The sequence below is a fragment of the Bufo bufo genome, chromosome 6, assembly GCF_905171765.1.
Source record: "Bufo bufo chromosome 6, aBufBuf1.1, whole genome shotgun sequence".
Lineage (NCBI taxonomy): Eukaryota > Metazoa > Chordata > Amphibia > Anura > Bufonidae > Bufo > Bufo bufo.
In genome coordinates this window covers 169,870,451-169,898,337 of record NC_053394.1, presented here as the reverse complement: position 1 = coordinate 169,898,337, position 27,887 = coordinate 169,870,451, and the positions used below count along the sequence as shown (strand labels likewise).

Below are 27,887 nucleotides of genomic sequence, written 5' to 3'. Positions count from 1 at the left end.
AGTGCTGTGTACTGTGTAGCAGAGCTGTATGTGTAACCTGCATGTAGCAGTGCTGTGTACTGTGTAGCAAAGCTGTATGTGTAACCTGCATGTAGCAGGCTGTGTACTATGTTTTAGAGATGTATGTGCAGCCTTCAGGTAGCAGTGCTGTGTACTGTGTAGCAGAGATGTGTACTGTGTTACAGAGATGTGTGTGTAACCTGCATGTAGCAGAGCTGTGTACTGTGTATATAGAGCAGTGTGTGTAACCGCATGTAACAGAGCTGTGTATTGTGTTACAGAGATGTGTGTGTAACCTGGGAACTATAAAAAAGTGTAAAAAAAAAAACATACAACTTCAGATCACCCCCTTTTCGCAAAATGAAAATAAAAGAACTAAAAAAATACACATCATGGGTGTCGCAATGTGTAAAAACTCCCATTGTATAAAAATATATTCCCCATACGGCAAACTGCAAAACAGAAAAAAAAAAAGAGTCCAAATGTCCGATTCGCCGTTTTTGGTCGCTTCATTTGCTACAAAAATTTTAATAAAAAGTGATCAAAAAGTCTTAAACACCCCAGAATGGTATCTGTGAAAAGTTCAGATTGCCCAGAAAAAAAATGAGCCCCCGCCAAGCTCAGTACACATAATTACAAAAAAGTTATAGGGGTCAAAATATGGCGACAAAAAAAAAAATCAGATTCTGGAAATCTCCTGTCACTCCGAGTTACTCAGAATTGGTAGCCCTAATTAATAAATACATGCAACATGAATGCATATATGCCGCTTCACACAAATCTAGATCACAAGTGTTAGGCCTCTTGCACATGAACGTTGTTGGTCCATTCCGTGCATTGGGGACAGCAATTTGCAGTCCCCAATGCACGGGCAACGTGCGTGCAGCGGCCGGGACAGATCCAGACCCATTCAACTTGAATGGGTCCGTGAATATGTTCTACTTTTTTGCTGTGCGGAGGCATGGCCAGAAACACCACGGAAAAACAATGTAGTGCTTCTGTGGGGATCCGATCCGTGTTTCCGTTCCGTTCAAGTGAATGGGTCGACATCACGGATGCGGGATGCAAACGGCTGGTGCCCTGTGTATTGCGGAACCGCCGTATGTGGTCCACAATACAACCACAGGCACACAGCTGCCATGTGCAAGAGGCGTTACAAAGATGGGATTTATGGTGCACATCCTCTTATGCTTCCCATATTCCACAGATTTATATCACACAGCTACTTACAGTTGTGCTGATAAGTTTACATACCCTTGCAGAATTTATGATTTCTTAAAGGGGTATTCTCATCTTCCCTTTTCATACTTACCTTCCTTGAGAGCGACGTTCACTTCCTGGATTCTTCTCCCGGCCGGGCCGCGCTTGCGCAGAAGACTGAATATTTTTTTTTTATCCTGGCCGAGCCGCGCAATGTCCTGAACGCGCACGCCGTCGCGCATGTGCCATGGTGACTTATTCCTGGCCTGTATAGTACAGAGCCGGCATGCGAGTTCGCGGCTCTGTACTATACTGACCAGGTAGAAGTCATCATGGCGCATGCGCGGCGGCATGCGCGTTCAGACATTGCGCGGCCCGGCCGGGAGAGAGTCTTCAGTCTTCTGCGCAAGCACGGCCCGGCGGGATTCGACAGGAGAGGTAGCAGTAACCAGGGAAGACCAAAGACAACATCAGGTAAGAGGGGACTTATTTTCTAAAAAAGAGTGGGAATTGAGTAATAAAATGTATTTAGAAAAATGATCACTGTCAAATCATTAACAGATTTAACAGTGATCATTAAGATGAGAATACCCCTTTAACCATTGTTCAGAGAATATGAATGATAACACGGACACTTTTCTCTCGCTCATGGTTAGTGGTCGGCTGAAGCCATTTATGTCAAACAACTGTGTTCACTCTTTATAAATCATAATCACAACACAAACTTCCCAAATGACCCTGATCAGAAGTTTACATACCCCAGTTCTTAATACCGTGTATTGCCGCCTTTAACATCAATGACAGCTTGAAGTATTTTGTGGTAGTTGTGGATGAGGCTCTTTATTTTCTCAGATAGTAAAACTGCCCATTCTCCCTGTTGAAAAAAAAAAAAGCAATTCAACCACAGTTTTACGGGATTTTTATTTACGACATTCGATGTGCGATAAAACTGACTGGTTACTTTTATTCTACAGGTCAGATCGAATCCGGCGATACCTTATATGTATAGTTTTTCTTGCGTTTTAATAGTGATAAAAAAAAATAATAAAAAAAAATCTGATTTATTTTTTTGTCGCCATATTTTAAGCCCTATAACTTTTTTGTAATTATGTGTACGGAGCTGGGTGGGGGCTCATTTTTTGCGGTGCAATCTGAACTTTTCACTGATACCATTCTGGGGTGTTTAAGACCAAAAACGGCAAATCAGACATTTAGAAACATAGAAACATAGAAACATAGAATGTGTCGGCAGATAAGAACCATTTGGCCCATCTAGTCTGCCCAATATACTGAATACTATGGATAGCCCCCGGCCCTATCTTATATGAAGGATGGCCTTATGCCTATCCCATGCATGCTTAAACCCCTTCACTGTATTTGCAGCTACCACTTCTGCAGGAAGGCTATTCCATGCATCCACTACTCTCTCAGTAAAGTAATACTTCCTTATATTACTTTTAAACCTTTGCCCCTCTAATTTAAAACTGTGTCCTCTTGTGGTAGTTTTTCTTCTTTTAAATATGCTCTCTTCCTTTACCGAGTTGATTCCCTTTATGTATTTAAAAGTTTCTATCATATCCCCTCTGTCTCTTCTTTCTTCCAAGCTATACATATTAAGGTCCTTTAACCTTTCCTGGTAAGTTTTATCCTGCAATCCATGTACTAGTTTAGTAGCTCTTCTCTGAACTCTCTCTAGAGTATCTATATCCTTCTGGAGATATGGCCTCCAGTACTGCGCACAATACTCCAAGTGAGGTCTCACCAGTGTTCTGTACAGCGGCATAAGCACTTCACTCTTTCTACTGCTTATACCTCTCCCTATACATCCAAGCATTCTGCTGGCATTTCGTGCTGCTCTATTACATTGTCTTCCCACCTTTAAGTCTTCTGAAATAATTACTCCTAAATCCCTTTCCTCAGATACTGAGGTCAGGACTGTGTCAAATATTCTATATTCTGCCCTTGGGTTTTTACGCCCCAGGTGCATTATCTTGCACTTATCCACATTAAATTTCAGTTTCCAGAGTTCTGACCATTCTTCTAGTTTTCCTAAATCCTTTTCCATTTGGCGTTTCCCTCCAGGAACATCAACCCTGTTACATATCTTTGTGTCATCAGCAAAAAGACAAACCTTACCAGCGAGGCCTTTTGCAATATCACTTATGAAGATATTAAACAAAATCGGTCCCAGTACAGATCCCTGTGGAACCCCACTGGTAACATTACCTTGTTTTGAATGTTCTCCATTGACTACAACCCTCTGTTGTCTGTCACTCAGCCACTGCCTAATCCACTCAACAATATGGGAGTCCATGCTCAATGACTGCAGTTTATTGATAAGTCTTCTATGTGGGACAGTGTCAAAAGCCTTACTAAAATCTAGATATGCGATGTCTACTGCACCTCCACCGTCTATTATTTTATTCACCCAGTCAAAAAAATCGATAAGATTTGTTTGACATGATCTCCCTGAAGTAAACCCATGTTGTTTTTCATCTTGCAATCCATGGGATTTTAGATGTTCCACAATCCTATCCTTTAATAGGGTTTCCATTAATTTGCCTACTATTGATGTCAGACTCACTGGTCTATAGTTGCTCGATTCCTCCCTACTACCTTTCTTGTGAATGGGCACGACATTTGCCAATTTCCAATCTTCCGGGACGACTCCTGTTACTAATGATTGGTTAAATAAATCTGTTAACGGTTTTGCCAGCTCACCACTAAGCTCTTTTAATAATTTTGGGTGTATCTCATCAGGCCCCTGTGACTTATCTGTCTTGACCTTAGACAGCAAACTTAGAACATCTTCCTCTGTAAAGATACATGCATCAAACGATTTAATAGTCATTCTTTCTAGTGGAGGTCCTTCTCCTTTTTCTTTTGTAAAAACTGAACAGAAGTATTCATTAAGGCAGTCGGCTAGCCCTTTATTCTCTTCTACATACCTTCCGTCCTTTGTTTTTAATTTAGTTATTCCTTGTTTTAATTTCCTTTTTTCATTTATATATCTGAAGAATGTCTTATCCCCTTTTTTCATAGACTGAGCTAGTTTTTCTTCTGCCTGCGCTTTAGAAGTTCTTATAACTTGCTTGGCCTCTCTCTGCCTAATCTTGTAGATTTCCTTATCTTCATTGCTCTGGGTTTTTTTATAATTACAAAATGCTAGCTTTTTATTTTTAATGATTTGGGCCACTTCTGCTGAGTACCACATTGGTCTCCTCCTTTTTTTGCTTTTACTGACGAGTCTAATGCAATTTTCTGTTGCCTTCAATAATGCACCTTTTAAGTAGTCCCATTTCTCCTGGACTCCATGTAATCCGTTCCAGTCTGATAAGGACTCATTTATGACTAATTTCATTTTTGAAAAGTCTGTTTTTCTAAAATCTAAAACTTTTGTTTTTGTGTGGTGGGACTCTTTCACAGTTCTTATATTAAACCACACTGACTGGTGATCACTAGATCCCAAGGTTTCGCCTACAATGACATCATATACCGAATCCCCGTTTGTGAATACCAAATCCAAAATGGCCTCCCTCCGGGTTGGCTCCTCAACCACTTGTTGTAGAGATAACCCCAGTAGGGAATTTAGAATATCTGTACTCCTGGTAGAACTTGCTATTTTGGTTTTCCAGTTTATATCTGGAAGATTGAAATCTCCCATAATGATAACTTCTCCTTTCATTGTCATTTTAGCTATTTCTTCAACTAGTAGATCATCTAGTTCTTTAACTTGACCAGGTGGTCTATATATCACACCTACACGAGTTACTGCATGGTTAGCAAACTGCAACGTAACCCAAACTGACTCTATGTTGGCCTCACCAACTTGTATTAGGTTAGATTTAATGCTATCTTTCACATACAGGGCCACTCCTCCTCCTTTCTTGCCTTCTCTGTCTCTTCTGTATAAAGAGTACCCTGGTATGGTTATGTCCCAGTCATTTCTTTCATTAAACCATGTCTCCGTAACAGCCACTAAATCTACATTCTCAGATGCCATTATTGACCCAAGTTCATTGATTTTTTTACCTAAACTGCGAGCATTTGTAGACAGGACTCTGAGCTTATCATTTCTTAACCTCTGTGCTTCTGACCTGTTCTGGCATTGTTTCGGGGGGCAATTGGACTCTTTTATTTTCACTCTTTTGCCCCCCCTTCCTAGTTTAAATACTCTTTTGCAAATTCTTGGAGCTGTTCACTAAGTACATTTGTTCCTTTGAGAGAAAGATGCAAACCATCTTTTTTGTACAGTTCCTTTCTATTCCAAGTAGAGCTATCATGAGAAACAAAGCCAAATCCTTGCTCTTGACACCATTTACCAAGCCATATGTTGAACTCCTTTATGCGCCTCTGCCTATCATTCTGAACATTATGCACAGGCAGAACTTCAGAAAATGAAATGGTGGATGCAAAATCCTGTACGTCATTACCAAGTGTGATAAAAGATTTTTTCACCTCTGACACTTCATTGCAAGCCAGGTCATTTGTCCCTAGATGGACAAGAACATCCACGTCCCCTTCCTGCTTTGCTTGCTTAACAATATTAATAATACGTCTTCTATCTCTTCTAGCAGTAGCCCCAGGGAGACATCTCACAAAACCATTTTCTTTAAGCTCCACACTTCTTATGATTGAATCACCCAGCAACAGCTGCATCCTTTTAGACTTCACTTTATCTTTTTTGTTGCATACATTAGACATAGGAGTCAATGGTTTCTCACCCTCTGTGCTTGAGTCCATATCCATGTTGTCCTTACATTCTGAGAGTGCTGCAAATGAATTATGGAGAACCACCGACTGTGGGACATGTCTTCTATCCACCACTCTAAGACTTCCAGAACCTACATTAACCCATCTGCCATTTCTGGGGGTCCTCTGTGGCAGTGGCATTGCAGCAGTCCTAGCTGGAGTTTGTTTAACATTTGGACTTTTTATTTTTTTCTGTTTTGCTTTTTGCCGTATGGGGAATATATTTTTATACAATGGGTGTTTTTACACATTGCGACACCCATGATGTGTATTTTTTTTGTTCTATTATTTTCAGTTTGGGAAAAGGGGGTGATCTGAATTTTTATGTGTTTTTCTTTACACTTTTTTATGGTTCCCAGGTTACACACATCTCTGTAACACAGTACACAGCTCTGCTACATGCGGTTAGACACACTGCTCTATATACACAGTACACAGTTCGGCTACATGCAGGTTACACATACAGCTCTGCTACACAGTACACAGCTCTGCTACATGCAGGTTACACACACATCTCTGTAACACAGTACACAGCTCTGCTACATGCGGTTACACACACTGCTCTATATACACAGTACACAGCCTGCTACATGCAGGTTACACACACAACTCTGTAACACAGTACACATCTCTGCTACACAGTACACAGCACTGCTACCTGCAGGTTGCACATACATCCCTGTAACACAGTACACAGCTCTGCTACATGCAGGTTACACATACAGCTCTGCTACACAGTACACAGCTCTGCTACATGCAGGTTACACATACAGCTCTGCTACACAGTAAACAGCTCTGCTACATGCAGGTTACACATACAGCTCTGGTACACAGTACAGAGCTCTGCTACATGCAGGTTACACATACAGCTCTGCTACACAGTACACAGCTCTGCTACATGAAGGTTACACATACAGCTCTGCTACACAGTACACAGCTCTGCTACATGCAGGTTACACATACAGCTCTGCTACGCAGTACACAGCTCTGCTACATGCAGGTTACACATACAGCTCTGCTACGCAGTACACAGCACTGCTACATGCAGGTTACACAAACAGCCCTGCTACACAGTACACAGCTCTGCTACATGCAGGTTACACATACAGCTCTGCTATACAGTACACAGCTCTGCTACATGCAGGTTACACATACAGCTCTGCTACACAGTACACAGCACTGCTACATGCAGGTTACACATACAGCTCTGTTACACAGTACACAGCTCTGCTACATGCAGGTTACACATACAGTTCTGCTACACAGTACACAGCCTGCTACATGCAGGTTACACATACAGCTCTGCTACACAGTACACAGCTCTGCTACATGCAGGGTACACATACAGATTTGCTACACAGTACACCGCACTGCTACATGCAGGTTACACATACAGCTCTTCTACATAGTACACAGGTCTGCTACATGCAGGTTACACATACATCTCTCCTACACAGTACACAGCACTGCTACATGCAGGTTACACATACAGCTCTGCTACACAGTACACAGCCTTGCTACATGCAGGTTACACATACAGCTCTGTTACATGCAGGTTACACATACAGCTCTGCTACATGCAGGTTACGCATACAGCCATGCTACACTGTACACAGCTCTGCTACATACAGGTTACACATACAGCTATGCTACACAGTACACAGCTCTGCTACATGCAGGTTACACAAACAGCTCTGCTACACAGTACACAGCACTGCTACATGCAGGTGACACATACAGCTCTGCTACACAGTACACAGCTCTGCTACATGCAGGTTACACATACAGCTCTGCTACACAGTAAACAGCTCTGCTACATGCAGGTTACACATACAGCTCTGGTACACAGTACAGAGCTCTGCTACATGCAGGTTACACATACAGCTCTGCTACACAGTACACAGCTCTGCTACATGAAGGTTACACATACAGCTCTGCTACACAGTACACAGCACTGCTACATGCAGGTGACACATACAGCTCTGCTACACAGTACACAGCTCTGCTACATGCAGGTTACACATACAGCTCTGCTACACAGTAAACAGCTCTGCTACATGCAGGTTACACATACAGCTCTGCTGCACAGTACACAGCACTGCTACATGCAGGTTACACATACAGCTCTGTTACACAGTACACAGCTCTGCTACATGCAGGTTACACATACAGTTCTGCTACACAGTACACAGCCTGCTACATGCAGGTTACACATACAGCTATGCTACACAGTACACAGCTCTGCTACATGCAGGGTACACATACAGATTTGCTACACAGTACACCGCACTGCTACATGCAGGTTACACATACAGCTCTTCTACATAGTACACAGGTCTGCTACATGCAGGTTACACATACATCTCTCCTACACAGTACACAGCACTGCTACATGCAGGTTACACATACAGCTCTGCTACACAGTACACAGCCTTGCTACATGCAGGTTACACATACAGCTCTGTTACATGCAGGTTACACATACAGCTCTGCTACATGCAGGTTACGCATACAGCCATGCTACACTGTACACAGCTCTGCTACATGCAGGTTACACATACAGCTATGCTACACAGTACACAGCACTGCTACATGCAGGTTACACATTCAGCTCTGCTACACAGTACACAGCTCTGCTACATGCAGGTCACACATACAGCTCTGCTACACAGTACACAGCCTTGCTACATGCAGGTTACACATACAGCTCTGTTACATGCAGGTTACACATACAGCTCTGCTACATGCAGGTTACGCATACAGCCATGCTACACTGTACACAGCTCTGCTACATGCAGGTTACACATACAGCTATGCTACACAGTACACAGCACTGCTACATGCAGGTTACACATTCAGCTCTGCTACACAGTACACAGCTCTGCTACATGCAGGTCACACATACAGCTCTGGTACACAGTACACAGCTCTGCTACAGGCAGGTTACACATACAGCTCTGCTACACAGTACACAGCCCTGCTACATGTAGGTTACAAATACAGCTCTTCTACACAGTACACAGCTCTGCTACATGCAGGTTACACATACAGCTCTGTTGCACAGTACACAGCTCTGCTACATGCAGGTTACAGATACAGCTCTGCTACACAGTACACAGCTTGCTACATGCAGGTTACACATACAGCTCTGCTACACAGTAGACAGCTCTGCTACATGTAGGCTACACATACAGCTCTGCTACACAGTACATAGCTCTGCTACATGCAGGGTACACAAACAGCTCTGCTACACAGTACACAGCACTGCTACATGCAGGTTACACATACAGCCCTGCTACACAGTACACAGCTCTGCTACATGCAGGTTACACATACAGCTCTGGTACACAGTACACAGCTCTGCTACATGCAGGTTACACATACAGCTTTGCTACACAGTACACAGCTCTGCTACATGCAGGTTACACATACAGCTCTGCTACACAGTACACAGCACTGCTACATGCAGGTTACACATACAGCTCTGCTACACAGTACACAGCACTGCTACATGCAGGTTACACACACATCTCTAGTACAGAGCTCTATTTGATGGCTACAGTTCTGTGCACTCTACCAGCTGCTGTGCACATCTGACCCCTCCCACACACATGACTCGTCACATGGTCATGACGTCATCACAGGTCCTTTGCCTCTACAGCAGCTAGCAGCTCCGTCAGGTGAACAGTGTGTGTAGTAGGGCGTATTTTGAGTTAGGGAGGACGGAGTTTTGGCTGATGTCTGAGGGAAGACTGAGTTTTGGCTCATGTCTGAGGGAGGACGGAGTTTTGGATAAAGGGGGACGGAGTTTTGGCTGATGTCTGAGGGAGGACAGAGTTTTGGATGAGGGAGGACGGAGTTTTGGCTGATGTCTGAGGGGGGATGGAGTTTTGGCTGATGTCTGAGGGAGGATGGAGTTTTGGATGAGGGAGGACGGAGTTTTGGCTGATGTCTGACGGAGTTTTGGATGAGGGAGGATGGAGTTTTGGCTGATGACAGAGGGAGGATGGAGTTTTGGATGAGGGAGGAAGGAGTTTTGGCTGATGTCTGACGGAGTTTTGGATGAGGGAGGATGGAGTTTTGGCTGATAACAGAGGGAGGATGGAGTTTTGGATGAGGGAGGAAGGAGTTTTGGCTGATGTCTGAGGGAGGACGGAGTTTTGGATGAGGGAGGACGGAATTTTGTCTGAGGTCTGATGGAGTTTTTGATGAGGGAGGACGGAGTTTTGTCTAAAGTCTTAGGTAGGAGGGAGTTTTACCTGACGGAGGATGGAGTTTTGGATGATGTCTGACGATGTCCTAATATGTCGGCGCAGCCATGCACTTTGGCAGACACCGACGGGCTCAAGGACTGGCCCACCTTCTGTTCTAAAGTGTGTGCAGGGCTGGTACTGCCTTTTTGGCAAAGAAATGACAGCTTGGGACTCTCCACCTCGGCTTGGCACAAGCCATCAGTAATCTCAAAGGTGCAGAGTCCACCACTTGGAAAGGGAGGGACTACAGCACCAGCAAATTGGACAGGAGCATGTTCAGCTTCTGTGCCGTTGGATGAGTGTACGCATACTGTTTTCTCTTGGCAATCCCTTCGGTGATCGATTGCTGACGGAATGACTGATGAGGAGTAGGAGTATCAGGACCAACAGATGATGGGAAGGACAGACAGCAGCCTTCGGCTGGGGTGGTGGAGCCTTGACTGGCTGAAACTGGGTGTGTGCCACTGAGTAATGCAGCGGTTGCTGCGGCAGGCTGGACCACCACATGGGAGCCACAGTTCTCCCAGGCCACTTTATGGTGACTTTGCATATGTTGACGCAGAGCCATGGTCCCAACATTGGCACCCTGGCCACGGTTCGCATTTTGCCCACTGATTCTACATATGACCATGTTTACCTCCTCCGGCGGCTTAACAAAAAACTGCCACACCGCCGAGTAGGTGATTTTACCCCCAACACTCCGCACTGATTGCTACTGCCGCTGCCTCCGTGAACCCATGCACAGCTACTTCCGGGGCAAGTAGGCATCTGCGAAGAGGGTGATCTACCACGGGCACGTTTGGTTCCCGTTCTCCCACTGCTGCCACCCTGTTGACTCCCGGCCACACTAGCGGCTTGCTGATTCTGCTGCTGGCTCACGGGCAAGCTGCCACCCTCTTCTCCCGATGATGATGAAGCCCCTTCATCACCCGGCTCCCATGTGCGATCAGCTACATCATAATCTTCGAATACTGTCTGCACTTCACTGATGTCCTTCTCAAAACTCTCTAAGCCAGGAGCATGACCGCTCGCAACACCAGCTCCCTCGCCACTCTCCTCATCACTACTTGCCGGCCTACCGGAGGAAGCGGCGGATGTCTCCTCCGGATCTTGGATGGGCAGTTGCTGCTGACTGTCCTCTAGTAGTTAGTCCTCATTGTATAGTGGAACTGAGCCCACAGCATATAATACTTCTCTGGCTGAGGGGAACAGAAAAAGACAGAGGCAGGTTGAGGACAGGTGAGGGCACAGCGCCTGCTCCTGGGCCATGCCAACTAAGGGTTGTGTCTGATAAACCCACCGACTCTTGGCTGGGGGTGTCTGATGTAAGTTGCAACAAAGTCTAAGATCGAGTCAACCAATCAAGAACCGCTGGGTTGCTGGTCAAGACACGACCGCTAGCTGACACAGGGAGCTCAGGCCTCTCGAAGTGACCCCTGCTGCCACGCCCCCTTAATCTGCTGCAACCTGTGCCTGCGCCATAAACATTTAGGCCTGTGCCCCAACCCTGTGCAGGGCCTGTCACTTCTCTGTCTGATATACTGTTAGATCAAATAAGTAAATATTAAGGAAATTAATAAATGCCAAAAAGCGCTGTCATTTCTGTCTCTGGGTCAGGAGCCTGACCGCTCTCAACACCAGCTCCCACGCCACTCTCCAGTCCTCATCACTACTTGCCCGCCTACAAGACTGGGCAGTAGCTGCTGACTATGCTCTAGTACAGGCACGCTCAACCTGCGGCCCTCCAGCTGTTGTAAGACTACAACTCCCACAATGCCCTGCTGTAGGCTGATAGCTGTAGGCTGTTCAGGCATGCTGGGAGTTGTAGTTTTGCAACAGCTGGAGGGCCGCAGGTTGAGCATGCCTGCTCTAGTAGCTCGTCCTCGCTAAAAAGTGGAGCTGAGCCTACGGCATATAATACTTCTTGCTCTGAGGGAACTGAAAATAACAGAGGAAGGTTCAGGACAGGTGGGGGCACAGGACCTGCTCCCGAGCCATGCCAACTAAGCGTCGTGTCAGAGGAATCGACCGACTCTTGACCGAGGCAACTATTCAAGAACCACTGGATTGCTGGTCAAGACACGACCGCTAGATGACACCGGGAGCTTAGGCCTCTCGCTGTGACCCCTTCTGCCACGCCCCCTTACTCTGCTGCAACCTCTGCCTACGCCAGAAACATGTAGGACTCTGCCACTCCACTGTGTAGTGCATGGTACTTCTCTGTCTGACATACTGTTAGATCAAATAAATAAATAAAAAGAAAATTAAAACACCCCAAAAAGTCTGTAAATTTATCACTTCACCACACATGCCAAAGAAAGCTTTAGAACATAGAACTGCACTGCTGAATAGCAAATAGGATCTAACTTTTTTCTACTTACTGTATACATGCCACAAAAGTTTTTAGAACATATAACTGCATTGCTGAATGGCAAATAATATATATATTTTTTTGCCACTAATACATGCCAAAAAGAGCTTTAGAACATATAACTGCACCGCTGAAAGGCAAATATATATTTTTGTTGCCACTAATACATGCCAAAAAGGGCTTTAGAACATATAACTGCACCGCTGAAAGGGAAATATATATTTTTCTGCCAATAATACACGCAAAAAAGGGCTATAATATTTTCAATTCACAACACAATGGCAAATACTTTTTTTTGTGCCACTAATACACGCCAAAAAGGGCTTTAGAACTTATAACTGCACTTCTGATAGTTAAATCAATTTTTTCTTTTTCAACTAATACACGCCAAAAAAGGCTTTAGAACATATAACTGCACTGCTGAATGGCAAATATATATATATATATATATATTCCACTAATACACACCACAAAAGGATTTAGAACAGATAACTGCACCGCTGATCGGCAAATATATTTTTTCTTTTTCCAGTAATACACACCACAAAAGGATTTAGAACAGATAACTGCACCGTTGATCGGCAAATATATTTTTTCTTTTTCCACTAATACAAGTCACAAAAGGCTTTAGAACAGATAACTGCACCGCTGATACATGTTTTTTCTTTTTCCACTAATGCACGCCCCAAAAGGCTTTAGAACAGATAACTGCACCGCTGAATGGAAAATATATATTTTCTTTTTTCATATTACAAGACAAAAAGGGCTTTAGAACATATAACTGTACCGCCAAACGGCAAATCTATTTTACTTTTACCACTAATACATGACAAAAAGGGCTGTAATTTTAGCACTTCACCACACAATGGCTAATAAGCTTTTTTTCCCCACTAATACAAGCCAAAAAATGCTTTAGAACATATGACTGCACCGCACAAGGGCAAATAAGACATATAAATATTTCCTTGTAATAAACCCTGTTAATGCCTGTATCAAACAGCACTTGCACCCTGATAAAAATAACTTTATTTGCCGTTCATGGCCGCAGTTATATGTTCCAAAGCCTTTTTTTGGCATGTATTAGTAGGTAAAAAGGGGGCTTATTAGCTGTTGTATGGAGGAGTGAGAATATTAAAGCCCTTCTTGGCGTGTGTTTGCTTATTAGCCGCTGTGTGGTGAAGTGAGAAAATTACAGCGCTTTTTGGCATTTTTTAATTTCCATTTTATTTACTTATTTAATCTAACAGTATATCAGACAGAGAAGTGACAGGCCCTGCTCAGGGGAGTGGCACAGGCCTAAATGTTTCTGGCGCAGGCACAGGTCGCAGCAGATTAAGGGGGCGTGGCAGCAGGGGTCACTTTGAGAGGCCTGAGCTCCCTGTGCCAGCTAGCGGTCGTGTCTTGACCAGCAACCCAGCGGTTCTTGATTGGTTGACTCGATCTTAGACTTTGTTGCAACTTACATCAGACACCCCCAGCCAAGAGTCGGTGGTTTTATCAGACACAACCCTTAGTTGGCATGGCCCAAGAGCAGGCGCTGTGCCCTCACCTGTCCTCAACCTGCCTCTGTCCTTTTGTGTTCCCTCTGCCACAGTAGTATTATATGCTGTGGGCTCAGCTCCACTATACAGCAAGGACGAGCTACTAGAGGACAGTCAGCAGCAACTGCCCAGCCAAGATCCGGAGGAGACATCCAAGGAGTGATGAGTGGCGAGGGAGCTGGTGTTGCGAGCGGTCATGCTCCTGGCTCAGAGACTGTTGAGAAGAACATCAGTGATGTGCAGACAGTACTCGATGATGATGTAGTTGATCGCAATTTGGAGCCTGGTGAAGAAGGGGCTTCATTATCATCGGGAGAAGAGGGTGGCAGCTTGCCCGTGAGGCAGCGGCGGAGCCAGCATGTCACTAGTGTGGCCGGGAGTCAGCAGGGTGGCAGCAGGGGGAGGTCTGGAGCCAAACGTGCCCGGGGTAAACCACCCGCTTCGCAGGAGCCTACCGGCCCGGAAAGTAGTGGTGCAGGGGTTCACGGAGGCAGTGGGGAGTGTTGGAAGTAAAATCACCTACTCGGTGGTGTGGCAGATTTTGTTAATCCCCCGGGGGAGGTAAACATGGCCATTTGTCGAATCTTTGGACAGAAGGTGAGGAGTGGGCAGGGTGCCAATATTGGTACTACGGCCCTGTGTCAACATATGCTGCATCATCATAAAGTGGCCTGGGAGAACCGTGGCTCCAATGAGCTGGTCTAGCCTGCCGCAGCTACCGCTGCATCACCCAGTGGCACGCACCCAATTTCAGGCAGTCAAGGCTCCACCACCTCAGCCGAAGGGAGCTGTCTGTCCTTCCCATCATCTGCTGGTCCTGATGCTCCTGCTCCTCCTCCTCCTAGTCAGTCATTCCGTCAGCAATCGATCACTGAAGCGATTGCCAAGAGACAACAGTATGCGTGCACTCCTCCAACGGCGCAGAAGCTGAACATGCTCCTGTCAAGTTGCTGGTACTGCAGTCCCTCTCTTTCCAAGTGGTGGACTCTGCACCTTTCAGAGAACTGATGGCTTGTGCCGAGCCGAGGTGGAGAGTCCCAAGCTGTCATTTCTTTGCCAAAGAAACACACATATCTAGAACAGAAGGTGGGCCAATCCTTGAGCCTGTCGGTGCCTGCCAATGTGCATGGCAGCGCTGACTTGTGGAGCTGTAACTACGGTCAAGGACAATATATGTCCTTTACGGCCCACTGGGTAAATGTGGTTCCTGCCCAGCCAAACCAGCAACTTGGCCAGGTGACGCCGCTTCCGCCTCCACATTGCCACGCTGTTGGTCCTGCGACAATGTCCGCCTCTGCCTCCTCATCCTCCACCGTGTCCTCAGCCTAAGGCCTCATGCACACAACAGTATTTTTTCACGGTCCGCAAAACGGGGTTCCGTTGGTCCGTGATTCATGACCGTTTTTTCATCCGTGGGTCTTCCTTGATTTTTGGAGGATCCACGGACATGAAAAAAAATTCGTTTGGTGTCCGCCTGGCCTGCGGAGCCAAACGGATCAGCCCTGACTTACAATGCAAGTCAATGGGGACGGATCCGTTTGACATTGACACAATATGGTGCAATTGCAAACGGATCCGTCCCCCATTGACTTTCAATGTAAAGTCATGAGTTAATATACCATAGGATCTGAGTTTTCTCCAATCCGATGGTATATTTTAACTTGAAGCGTCCCCATCACCATGGGAACGCCTCTATGTTAGAATATACCATCGGATTTGAGTTAGATCGTGAAACTCATATCCGACAGTATATTCTAACACAGAGGCGTTCCCATGGTGATGGGGACGCTTCAAGTTAGAATATCCTACGAACTGTGTACATGACTGCCCCCTGCTGCCTAGCAGCACCTGATCTCTTACAGGGGGCTGTGATCAGCACAATTAACCCCTCTTGTGCCGCACCTGAAGGGGTTAATTGTGCTTATTATAGCCCCCTGTAAGAGATCAGTTGCTGCCAGGCAGCAGGGGGCAGACCCCCCTCCCTCCCCAGTTTGAATATCATTGGTCGCCAGTGTGCGCCCCCCCCCCCCCCGCCTGGCCCCCCCTCTATTGTTTTAATATCATTGGTGGCCAGTGTGCGGCCTTCCCTCCCCCCCCATCATTGGTGGCAGCGGAGAGTTCCGATCGGAGTCCCAGTTTAATCGCTGGGGCTCCGATCGGTAACCATGGCAACCAGGACACTACTGTAGTCCTGGTTGCCATGGTTACTTAGCAATATTAGAAGCATCATACTTACCTGCTGCGCTGTCTGTGACTTACCAGTAGGAGGAGCTCCTCCTACTGGTAAGTGACAGGTCTGTGCGGCACATTGCTTAATGATCTGTCACTTACCAGTAGGAGGAGCTCCCGGCCGGTCACAGACAGCGCAGCAGGTAAGTTTGATGCTTCTAATATTGCTAAGTAACCATGGCAACCAGGACTACAGTAGTGTCCTGGTTGCCATGGTTACCGATCGGAGCCCCAGCGATTAAACTGGGACTCCGATCGGAACTCTCCGCTGCCACCAATGATCGGGGGGGGGGGGAGGCCGCACACTGGCCACCAATGAAATTAATACAATAGAGGGAGGGGGGACCGGGGGGCCCTGATCTCTTATAGGGGGCTATGATATGCACAATTAACCCCTCAGGTGCAGCACCTGAGGGGTTAATTGTGCGGATCACAGCCCCCTGTAAGAGATCGGGTGCTGCCAGGCAGCAGGGGGCAGTCATGTACACAGTTCGTAGTATATTCTAACTAGAAGCGTCCCCATCACTATGGGAACGCCTCTGTGTTAGAATATACTGTCGGTTCTGAGTTTTCACGAAGTGAAAACTCAGCTCTGAAAAAGCTTTTATGCAGACGGATCTTCGGATCCGTCTGTATGAAAGTAACCTACGGCCACGGATCACGGACGCGGATGCCAATCTTGTGTGCATCTGTGTTCTTTCACGGACCCATTGACTTGAATGGGTCCGTGAACTGTTGTCCGTCAAAAAAATAGGACAGGTCATATTTTTTTGACGGACAGGAAACACGGATCACGGATGCGGCTGCAAAACGGTGCATTTTCCGATTTTTCCACTGACCCATTGAAAGTCAATGGGTCCGCGAAAAAAAAAACGGAAAACGGCACAACGGCCACGGATGCACACAACTGTCGTGTGCATGAGGCCTAAACTGCAGGGACAATTCCCAGGAGCCCTCCAGCATACCACATGTGCAGGGCACAGCGGTGTCACGCTGATCAGCACCTCGTTTGCCTGGGTGAACGGAGTGACACAGGGGAGGAACTGCTCCATGTTCTTCAGCAAGAAATAAAATCCTGGCTTTCTCCGCGACAACTGAAAATTGGAACCTTGGTGACCGACAACGGGAGGAACATGATGTCGGAGCTGCGTGAAGTAGGGTTGAGCTATGCGCCCTGCAAGGCACACGTGTTCAATATGATTGTCATGCGGTTCCTGAAGTCTCCCACCTATCTGCAAGACATCCTAAAAATGGCCAGGAAACTTTGCATGCACTTCAGCCACTCAGCCGCGATGCACACCCTCCTTGAGCTGCAGGGGCAGAACGGCATCCCCCAACATAGGCTGATATGCGACGTTTCCACCCGTTGGAATTCCAACCTCCATATGTTGGACCGACTGTATGAACAGAGAAAGGCCATGAACGATTTCTTGATGATCCAAGCGGACAGGAGTACTCCCCTGTAATTTTGATGTCAGCAAGTGGCAGCTCGTGTGTGACACCTGACGCTTGCCCAGGCCCTTTGAGGAGGCTACGTTATTTGTCAGTCGCCAGGACTATGGGATGAACGATGTAATTCCACTGCTTCATGTCCTGGAACAGATGCTAGCAAATGTAGCTGGTCAGGGGACTGGAGATGTGGCGCCTAGATCTCATGCAAAAAAGGGGGTCAGTCAGCACATCCCAATGTGCAGGTGCACGCTGCCATGGCTAGAATCATACAGGAAAAAAAGAACAATGCAGCAGCACTCTGCAAACAAAAATACAGCAATGCCATAATTATAGAAAACATTCTAGTGAAAATGCTACGCTTATTTTGCAAAGTAGAGACTCTTGGCAAATACATTTTGTGCAAGCCGGTCTGAAACAAATGCGATCACCGGGAGCAGGCAGTTCCGAGAACAGCCACCGGGGTCCTTCATCCAGCTGTTCTCGGAACTGCCTGCTCCCGCTGACCGCATTTGTTTCAGACCGGCTCGCGGCGCAGGCACAGGTAAGGGCTTACCTGTGCCTCGCCGGACTTGTGAGTTAAAATGGCAGCCCGCATGTGTTCGCGGGCGAACAATGCGAACTGGCCATCACTGTCAGTCAGCACATCCCAATGTGCAGGTGCACGCTGCCATGGCTAGTATCATACAGGAAAAAAAGAACAATGGAGCAGCACTCTGCAAACAAAAATAAAGCACAGTAATGCCATAATTATAGAAAACATTCTGGTGAAAATGATACGTGTTCCCCTAGGATCCGAGTCCCTGCTGTATCTGCTGGCATCGCTGTACAAGCCGATGCCGGCAGATTAACACATTCTATGCCACGATCAGCGCTGACCGTGGCATAGAAGGGATTTGCGTCGGGTGAGGGAGACCATTGGGTCCACGTGCTGTTGTGGCCGGGACCCGATTGGTGAGAATGCAGCCCAATTCCGTGCAGAGGCTTCCTAATGCCTTGCACGGCATCGGGACCTGCCTTCTACGGGTGCCCAGGAGATCCAGCCTCAGACTGGGTCTCCTAGGCAACCTGTTAGTGTATTACTCTGTGTAATATACTAACAGGCAATGCATTACAATACAGATGTATTGTAATGCATTGCAGTGGGGATCAGACCCCCAAAAGTAAACTCTCAGAGTGGGACAGAAATAAAGTAAAAAAAAAGTTTAAAAAAATGAGTTTTTAATTTAAAAAAAAATAACGTTTCAAGTAAAAAAAGAAAAAAAAGCCCCTTTCCCCTGATTTTATATAAAAAAAAAGCAAAAAACCACATACATATTAGGTATCGACATCCGTAACGACAGGCTCTATAAATACATCACATGATCCATCCCGTCCAATAAACACCGTAAAAAAAAAAATATATAGACTGTTTAAAAAACAGCCATTTTTGTCACCTTACATCACAAAAAGTGCAACACCAAGCAATCAAGAAGGCGAATGCCCCTCAAAATAGTACTAATAAAACCGTAAAATCATCCCGCAAAAAAAGAGCTACTACATAAGACAATCGCCCAAAAAAAAAAAATATATATAGCTCTCTGAACATGGAGACACTAAAACATAATTTTTTTGTTTCAAAAATGCTATTATTGTGTTAAAGTGAAATAAATAAAAAAAAGTATACGTATTAGGTATCGCCGCATCCGTAACTATATCGCCGCGTCCTATAAACATATCACATGACTTAACCCCTCAGGTGAACACAGTAAAAAAATAAAAATAAAAACAGTGCCAAAAAAGCAATTTTTTGGTTACCTTGCCTCACAAAAAACATAATATAGAGCGATTAAAAATCATATGTACCCCAAAATAGTACCAATAAAACTGTCACCTTATCCTTTAGTTTCCAAAATGGGGTTACTTTTGGGGGTTTCTACTGTAGGGGTGCATCAGGGGGGCTTCAAATGGGACATGGTGTCTAAAAACCAATCCAGCAAAATCTGCCTTCCAAAAACCATGTGGCAGTCCTTTCCTTCTGTGCCCTGCTGTGCGCCCTTACATCAGTTTACGACTATAGTGTGAGGTGGTACAGGGCGCATGGTACTTGCAAAGTGTAGGGGGCGCTGTCTGCTTACCAGGTCTCTTGAGCTTCATTTCTTCTCTCTGTCACTGATGCTGCAGTGCTGATGGTGGGCCTTAAAAGGCCTCCTCTGGGTAATTCCAATATGGCACAAGCTCTCACGGGTCATAGAACAGGGGACCCACTGCCTGGTGCAGTAGAAAGCAGAAGATGCCTGGCGCCCCTCCCCCACACAGCACCACAGTCTGCTATCTGCAGTACTTGTCTGAGTTCTTCCAGACCTAGATAACAGCAAAGTTATGTGGAGAGACTGACATCCCCAAGTTGGTGTATATGTACTAAACAAGTGTACAGTATGTGTAACTGTATTTATGCTGTGTGCAGGTGTGCTCATCTATCTGCCTGCCAGTCTATCTATCTACCTATTTTTCGCTTTATAAGACGCACTTTTCAGCGTGTCTTATAAAGCAAATGTGCCAAAATCATGGTGGCCAGCTGGCAGCGACAAGCAGTAGTGCAGGGTGGGCGGCAGAGACAGTAAGGCATGCTGTAGTGGGGGAAGGGTAGCAGGCACATTGAGGCATGCTGTAGTGCGGGATGGATGGCAGGGACAGTGAGGCATGCTATAGTACGGGGCAGGCGGCAGCGAGGTATGCTGTAGTGTGGGGCAGGCAGCAGTGACGGGCGGTAGCAGTGAGGCATGCTGTAGTGCAGGGTGGGTGGCAGGGACAGTGAGGCATGCTGTAGTGCGGGTGGGCAGCAGGGACAGTGAGGCATGCTTTAGTGCGCGGTGGGTGTCAGAGACAGTGAGGCATGCTGTAGTGCGGGGGGGAGTTAAAAGTCTTTATTTTAAGAGGCGGCAGGCAGGGAGTTATAAATCATACTGTTATGTACTGCTGACATTAGTACATCGCTAATGTCAGTCAGCTACATAACGTTATTTCTCATGACAGAAAGTATAACTGTCGTATATATTTTTTTGGGGAGTATTGGATTGTGGTGATTAATATCACCTTGGTGGCCCTATTTCAACTTTTCACTGTGTATTCAATTACCCCTTAATTCCACATTTTTGTTCCCTGTACTGCCTACTTTTACCTGTGCTTAAAATAGGGTTGCTAGGCATGGTCCGTCCTCTGTTGAAGGACGGAGGACGCAGAAGCAGGCTGCATGCAAGGTCAGATTACTGACAGCCAGGGACTGTAAGTAAATGATTAAAGCCAGGTCCTCCCCAGCAGCTGATAACAGTGCCTGGGCCGTTGATTTACGGAATCAACGGAATGTGACTGTGTTGTTAGCCCATTATTACAAGATTTGGGGCCCCACTTTTGATTTTCCCAAGGCCAAATTTTGTCTAAAACCGGCCCTGGTGACAGTGAACCTTACTGTGATACAAGACAATGAATACACAGAACACAGTTCACACACAGAAGGCTGCAGCCAGCATGCACGGGAGTCCTCCCACAGCCAGTACGCAACACAGGGATTATACACATTCACAGGCCCACGTTCACACACAGAAGGCTGCAGCCAGCACGCAACTCCAAGGCAACCAGCATACACAGGTAACAGGCCGCGCCTAGTACACAGAGCACATGCACAAGCCTGCACAGCAGCAAGTTCCACAACGAACTGCACTGTGAGGAATAAACAGAAAAGTCAATATTTTTAAAGGCCAAATTAGCTTGATCTTTAAAAAGATTGTTCACCTTCAGCAGTATACATACCTGCTCCCCGCCACTGGGTTCCGGCTACTTCTGTTCCCTGCCAGCGCTGTCTCGCTCCAGTCTCCAGGTGTCAACATCCTGTATGACACAGGTCACATGGCTGCTGCAGCCAATGAATGGAGCCAGAGTCAGAGGTGGGGAGCAGGAAAGTATGCTTCCCACCATAGGTCCGGTGACATGGTGGGGGGGAATCTCCCCACGAAGGTGAACAACCCTTTTAAACGGGTTGTCCCTTTACTACAACTTATCCCCTATCCACAGAATAACGGATAAGTGTCTTAACAGCGGGGGTGTGACTGCTAATGCCCCCACCAATGCCAAGAATGGGGTCCTGTGTTTTCCTATTTGAATGGAGCAGAAGACACGCATGTGTATTCACAGCTATATTCAACTATATGGGGGTCACATCATGCTGAAATATTCCTGTATTAGGTGTATTTCAGGTGCAGATAGCAGCGCAATAGTTAGTTGTGCCACTATCTGTGACTTTGCCCCGCTCACGCCAGGTCTAAAATTGTGGGTGTGGTGTGGGCAGGGAAGGGGATGGGCCAGCAGATATAGAAAATGGTCTAAATGAAGACAGCAAGGAAGCTGTCTTACATTTAGATCTGTCGCTAGATGCGCCAAAGTTATGGAGAGGCGGGCGCCTCTTCATAACTCCGACAGATCCACCGCCAGCCTAGGGCTTTATTAAGACTGGCGTCTAAAATGCTGGTCTTAATAAGTGTGTCCTTATGTGTCTGCCAGAGATAAGCAATGACCTGTACTCAGGTACCTCTGGCAGTCCCATAGGGTTGAATGGAACGACAGACATGCAAATGGCGGAACACAAGCTTCCTGTTCTCATGATCGGCCAGGGCTGCAGAAGTCGGGACCCAACGATCACAGATTATCCCCTATCATTTACATTGGGAATTAGTTGTTTGAATGGATGGAATAGATGGCACAATTAGGAATTATCAGCTCTGTTTAGTTGAATGAAGTTGTACTGCAATACCACTATATATTTAAATACAGGAGCAAACTCACACTTCCATATGAAATCCAGTCTGTGCAGTCCAATTTCATAGGGTGCTGGAAATGCAACGGGCGGCCGTGCCCCAGGGCCCTCTATGCCGTGCGTCCCAGGTGTAGGAATGCTGAGTGTAGAGGACCTGGAAATAAATGCATGAGATGACATGAGGTTAGACCAATAAAGACAGTAGCAGGGTGCAGGAGTCGTAACACCACTCTGGGGTGTTACAGAAAGACTTGTCGTCTTCTCCAAGATAAATGTAGAAAAATTGTGAATTCCGCATCAGAATAAAAATCCATTAAAATAGTGGCATCATGCAGTGAAAAAACTGCCAACATGTTTTGGACAGAGTATCCTTAGGCCCCTTTCACATAAGCAAGTTCTGTGCTGGTGCAATGCGTGAAGTGAATGCATACACCCGCACTGAATCCTGACCCATTCATTTCAATGCGTCTGTACACATGAGCGTTGTTTTTCATGCATCATCTCTGTGTTACGTGAGACTGTCAGCATGTTCTGTATTCTGCTTTTTTCACGGAGCCCTGGCCCTATTTTCAGTGAAAAACGCAGTGTGTCCGGATGCAATGTGTTTTTCACTGATGGTTGCTAGAAGATTTTGTTTGTCATTCTGCAGTTTTTTTCTGGTGCGGAATACCAGACACACTCCATAAACAAAGGTGGAGCTGTATTTGATAAAGAAAGCAAAACTTTTTCTGTACGCCTAGACAATCTATTTTTAACAATAAAGCAATACTCGAGATCTCATATTTTTTCCTCTCTTGTTTTCAGATAGTGCTGATCGTCATCTCCATTTGTGAGATCCTGTTTGCTATTTCATTGCCATTTCTTGCATTGACTATTACTTTCATGAGTTTTATCCAATTCTGGGGACCGGTTTTCGTAAGTAGAACTCACAATGTATTATACTGTAGGTCATTTACTGTATAACCAATTTCCCCTGTCATTGGTGTAAGGTCCAAATTCATGGATTTAAAGGTATTAAAATCATTACAAATGTGTATAAATGAGCAAACTGTTTTTCATTAAAGTGAATCTGTCACCAAGCACACTAAGGGTCCATTCACACGTCCGTAGTGTATTACGGATCCGCAATACACCCGGCCGGCACCCCCATAGAACTGCCTATTCTTGTCCGCAATTGCGGACAAGAATAGGACATGTTCTATTCTTTTCCGGAGCCGCAGACCGGAAGTTCGGGGGCGCGCTCCGGAAATGCGGATACGGACAGCACACTGTGTGCTGTCCGCATCTATTCCTGCCCCTCAGAGAATGAATGGGTCCGCACCCGTTCTGCAATTTGCGGAACGGATGCGGAAACATTCTACGGACGTGTGTATGGACCCTTAGGGTAAGTCTAACTCTGCTGAATGTAATTATATCTTTAACTTAGTGATTTGTTGATTCATTCTGGAGAAAAAGTCATTTTAATTATGGATGAGTGAATAGATTCAGATTAGATTTACTAGGAATTTCAAAAAAAATTGTCCACAAAATGTAAATGAAGATTCTTTATTTGTTTCGGATGAAATGCATAAAATGCACGCCGGGGTGAGCTGCCTCATTTCAGTATAAAGGCCGAGATCGGAAGAGTTCAGATGCCAGTGAATTCCTGTTCCTTTTTGGTATTGCATTCCCTATGGCTGTAGACTTCAGCATCTGGTATTGTGACTACGTTTTCAGGCTTCTGGCAATTTGGTCTTGTATTTGCTCTCCTGGTTTTGACTTCTGGCGTATCTGGCTTTCTCGTTTGCTTCTGGCCTTCTTGGCACTTTGTTGACTGACTGGCTTTTGACCCTAGTACCATACGACTACTCTTTTTTTGTCTGTTTGTTCCCTTTTGGTGTTTTGCTCCCTCACTTATGGAGTATAGGGACCGTCGACCAGTTGTGGGTCACTGTAACGGATCTCCTGGCACCCCGACCGGGTACCTCCGTCGAATGATGCTCCTAGCGCTTCCCGAGGACTCCAAGCACTCCACTTGATACCATAACCGCCACAGACCCCATGAACCGCCGAAGCTTGGTTGAGGTCTCACGGTCTCCTACCTACCCTGGACCTACGACAAGGCTCCAGGCTCCAGTGGGTGAACCTCTCCTAAATCCAGAGAGCAAGAACAGCTCTTACAAGAGCTAGTAGTTATAGCCAGGGGAGTATAGCAAATCTTCAGCGTATAGCAATCCCCAGTGTCGATCAGTTACCCAAACACCAGCCTCAACACGATGAAGGGTAAAACAGGAACTCTTTATTGAACACACAAGCATTGACTTATACACATTTTCCAACTAGGTTCCCACCCACAGGGTTTTGTAAAAACAACCAATAAACACGTACAATACAGTAAAACACTCCCACCCACAATCCTCCCCTCTCCCTGTGATACAATTACCTTACACGGGTTAATGTAATCATCACAGGCAGGAGAATACACAATGTCTTCTGTCCTGGAGACAACCGAGGAGTAATTCAATTATCTCTTAGGACAAAGGGAAATCGCCAATACACACGTGGAGACAATAGGACAGACATCACTACTTAAATATACAATGTCCCAGGGGTTCAAAAGTTTAGCATGGGCTGATGAGAGGGCCCATAATCCTGGGGCAAGAGGCTGGCAAACAGGCCCCTCCAAAACCCAGTGGCGAGGTTGGTTTCGCCAAACATCTCCCCCTCCCAGGGAAGACTAACCAGATACCTGACCTCACGCTGGTCGGTATCTGAGTTAGTCAGGCAGTCCACCCACCACCAAATACTGGACCTGTTGAATTTGGTAGCCTGTCTCTGTCCAGTGAGTCCACCAAGGTTATGTTGGTAACTGGTAATCCCGGCAACTGTGTTGCTCCCTGGCTTGGAGTGGAGGTTGCTTTGTGGGCAGGGATCAGCGGTACTCTGCCCTGGTGCCAGCGCTACCATGGAAGAAGCCTGGTTGGAGCCTGGTTGTTGGAGGGGGAGACCGACTGTCTCTCCTTTGGATACCCAGCTCTGCTGCTGGAGGGGGAGACCGACTGTCTCCCCTTTGGCTAAACAGCCCTGTTGCTGGGGGGACAGGACCGACTGTCCCTACCCCCTGTGCTGTAAGTGCAGAGACCACGGTCCCATCTGCACGGTTGTGGGGCTTACTGTCTCCCCCTGGTAAGTTAAGCTGCCGCTGGGGAATGGAGACTGGGCTCTCAATTCCCAATAAATAGGTTGGTTTCGCCACAGTCACCGTCTACGGTGATTGTGCAAGTAGGCAGGGATAGTGGGTCTGGGAAGTTCAGGGCTACACTATCCCTGTGTGCGTGTTCTGCGTCATCTGACCAGTTTCTATTTCCCGTTTGTAATTTCTCAGTGCATTATAGCTGTGTTACTGAAGACAATTCATATCACTGCAAAATAAAATGGATGTGTGACATACATTACAGACCAAAAGTTTGGACACACCTTCTCATTCAAAGAGTTTTCTTTATTTTCATGACTATGAAAATTGTAGATTCACACTGAAGGCATCAAAACTATGAATTAACACATGTGGAATTATATACATAACAAACAAGTGTGAAACAACTGAAAATATGTCATATTCTAGGTTCTTCAAAGTAGCCACCTTTTGCTTTGATTACTGCTTTGCACACTCTTGGCATTCTCTTGATGAGAGTGATAAGGGGGGGTAGAATGAGAGTGACAAGGGAGGGGGGTAGAATGAGAGTAACAAGGGAGGGGGGGTTGAATGAGAGTGACAAGGGAGGGGGAGTAGAATGAGAGTGACAAGGTAGGGGGTGTAGAATGAGAGTGACAAGGGAGGGGGGGTAGAATGAGAGTGACAAGGGAAGGGGGTAGAATGAGAGTGACAAGGGAGGGGGGGTAGAATGAGAGTGGCAAGGGAGGGGGGGGTAGAATGAGAGTGACAAGGGAGGGGGGGAAGAATGAGAGTGACAAGGGAGGGGGGGAAGAATGAGAGTGACAAGGGAGGGGGGGTAGAATGAGAGTGAGAAGAGAGGGGGGGTAGAATGAGAGTGACAAGGGAGGGTGGGAAATGAGAGTGACAAGGGAGGGGGGGAGAGAGTGACAAGGGAGAGAGTGGCGGGAGAGAGTGACAAAGGAGGGAGGGGGGGAGAGTGACAAAGGAGGGGGGAGTGACAAGGGAGGGAGAAGGGGGAGAGAGTGACAAGGGAGGGAGAAGGGGGAGAGAGTGACAAGGGAGGGGGGGAGAGAGTGACAAAGGAGGGAGGGGGGAGAGAGTGACAAAAGAGGGAGGTGGGAGAAGAGAGTGACAAGGGAGGGAGGGGGGAGAAGAGAGTGACAAGGGAGGAGGGGTAGAATGAGAGTGGCAAGGGAGGGGGGGTAGAATGAGAGTGACAAGGGAGGGGGGGTAGAATGAGAGTGAGAAGAGAGGGGGGTAGAATGAGAGTGACAAGGGAGGGGGGGAGAGAGTGACAAGGAAGAGAGGGGCGGGAGAGAGTGACAAAGGAGGGGGGGAGTGACAAGGGAGGGAGAAGGGGAGAGAGTGACAAGGGAGGGAGGGGGGAGAGAGTGACAAAGAAGGGAGGGGGGAGAGAGTGACAAAAGAGGGAGAAGGAGAAGAGAGTGACAAGGGAGGGAGGGGGGAGAAGAGAGTGACAAGGGAGGGAGGGGGGGGAGAGTGACAAAGGAGGGAGGGGGTGGAGAGAGTGACAAAGGAGGGAGGGGGGAGAGAGTGACAAGGGAGGGGGGAGAGAGTGACAAGGGAGGGAGGGGGGAGAAGAAAGTGACAAGGGAGAGAGGGGGGGAGAAGAGAGTGACAAGGGAGGGGGGGAAGAGAGTGACAAGGGAGGGGGGAAGAGAGTGACAAGGGAGGGGGGAAGAGAGTGACAAGGGAGGGGGGGAAGAGAGTGACAAGGGAGGGGGGGGAAGAGAGTGACAAGGGAGGGGGGGAAGAGAGTGACAAGGGAGGGAGGGGGGGAAGAGAGTGACAAGGGAGGGAGGGGGGGGAGAAGAGAGTGACAAGGGAGGGAGGGGGAGAGAGTGACAAGGGAGGAGGGGGGAAGAGAGTGACAAGGGAGTCCCCAGAGCCAGACCAAGAGCCAGACTGCAGCCAGAGACCAGATCATCTTATTGTCCTGGTGGTAAGTAGACAATGCAATATGTTTATTATGTAATTGTTTAGTTATTAATACTACATTGGAAACTAATTTACCTCACATTTAGGGTCCATTCACACATCCGTGTGTGTTTTGCGGATCCACAAAACACGGACAGCGGCAATGTGCGTTCCGCATTTTGCGGACCGCACATTGCTGGCACTAATAGAT

The 27,887-nt window shown here is 46.7% G+C and overlaps 1 protein-coding gene across 1 annotated transcript in view; it reads left to right on the top strand.

The window, feature by feature from the left end:
- LOC121004645 (membrane-spanning 4-domains subfamily A member 4A-like) overlaps nucleotides 1–27,887 on the top strand; it is a 102,663-nt gene that overhangs the window by 6,194 nt on the left and 68,582 nt on the right. Inside the window, exon 2 of the mRNA XM_040436891.1 lies at nucleotides 23,389–23,499. Coding sequence (XP_040292825.1) covers nucleotides 23,467–23,499 — 33 coding nt within the window. The 5' untranslated portion in view covers nucleotides 23,389–23,466. The remainder of the gene's footprint in view (nucleotides 1–23,388; nucleotides 23,500–27,887) is intronic.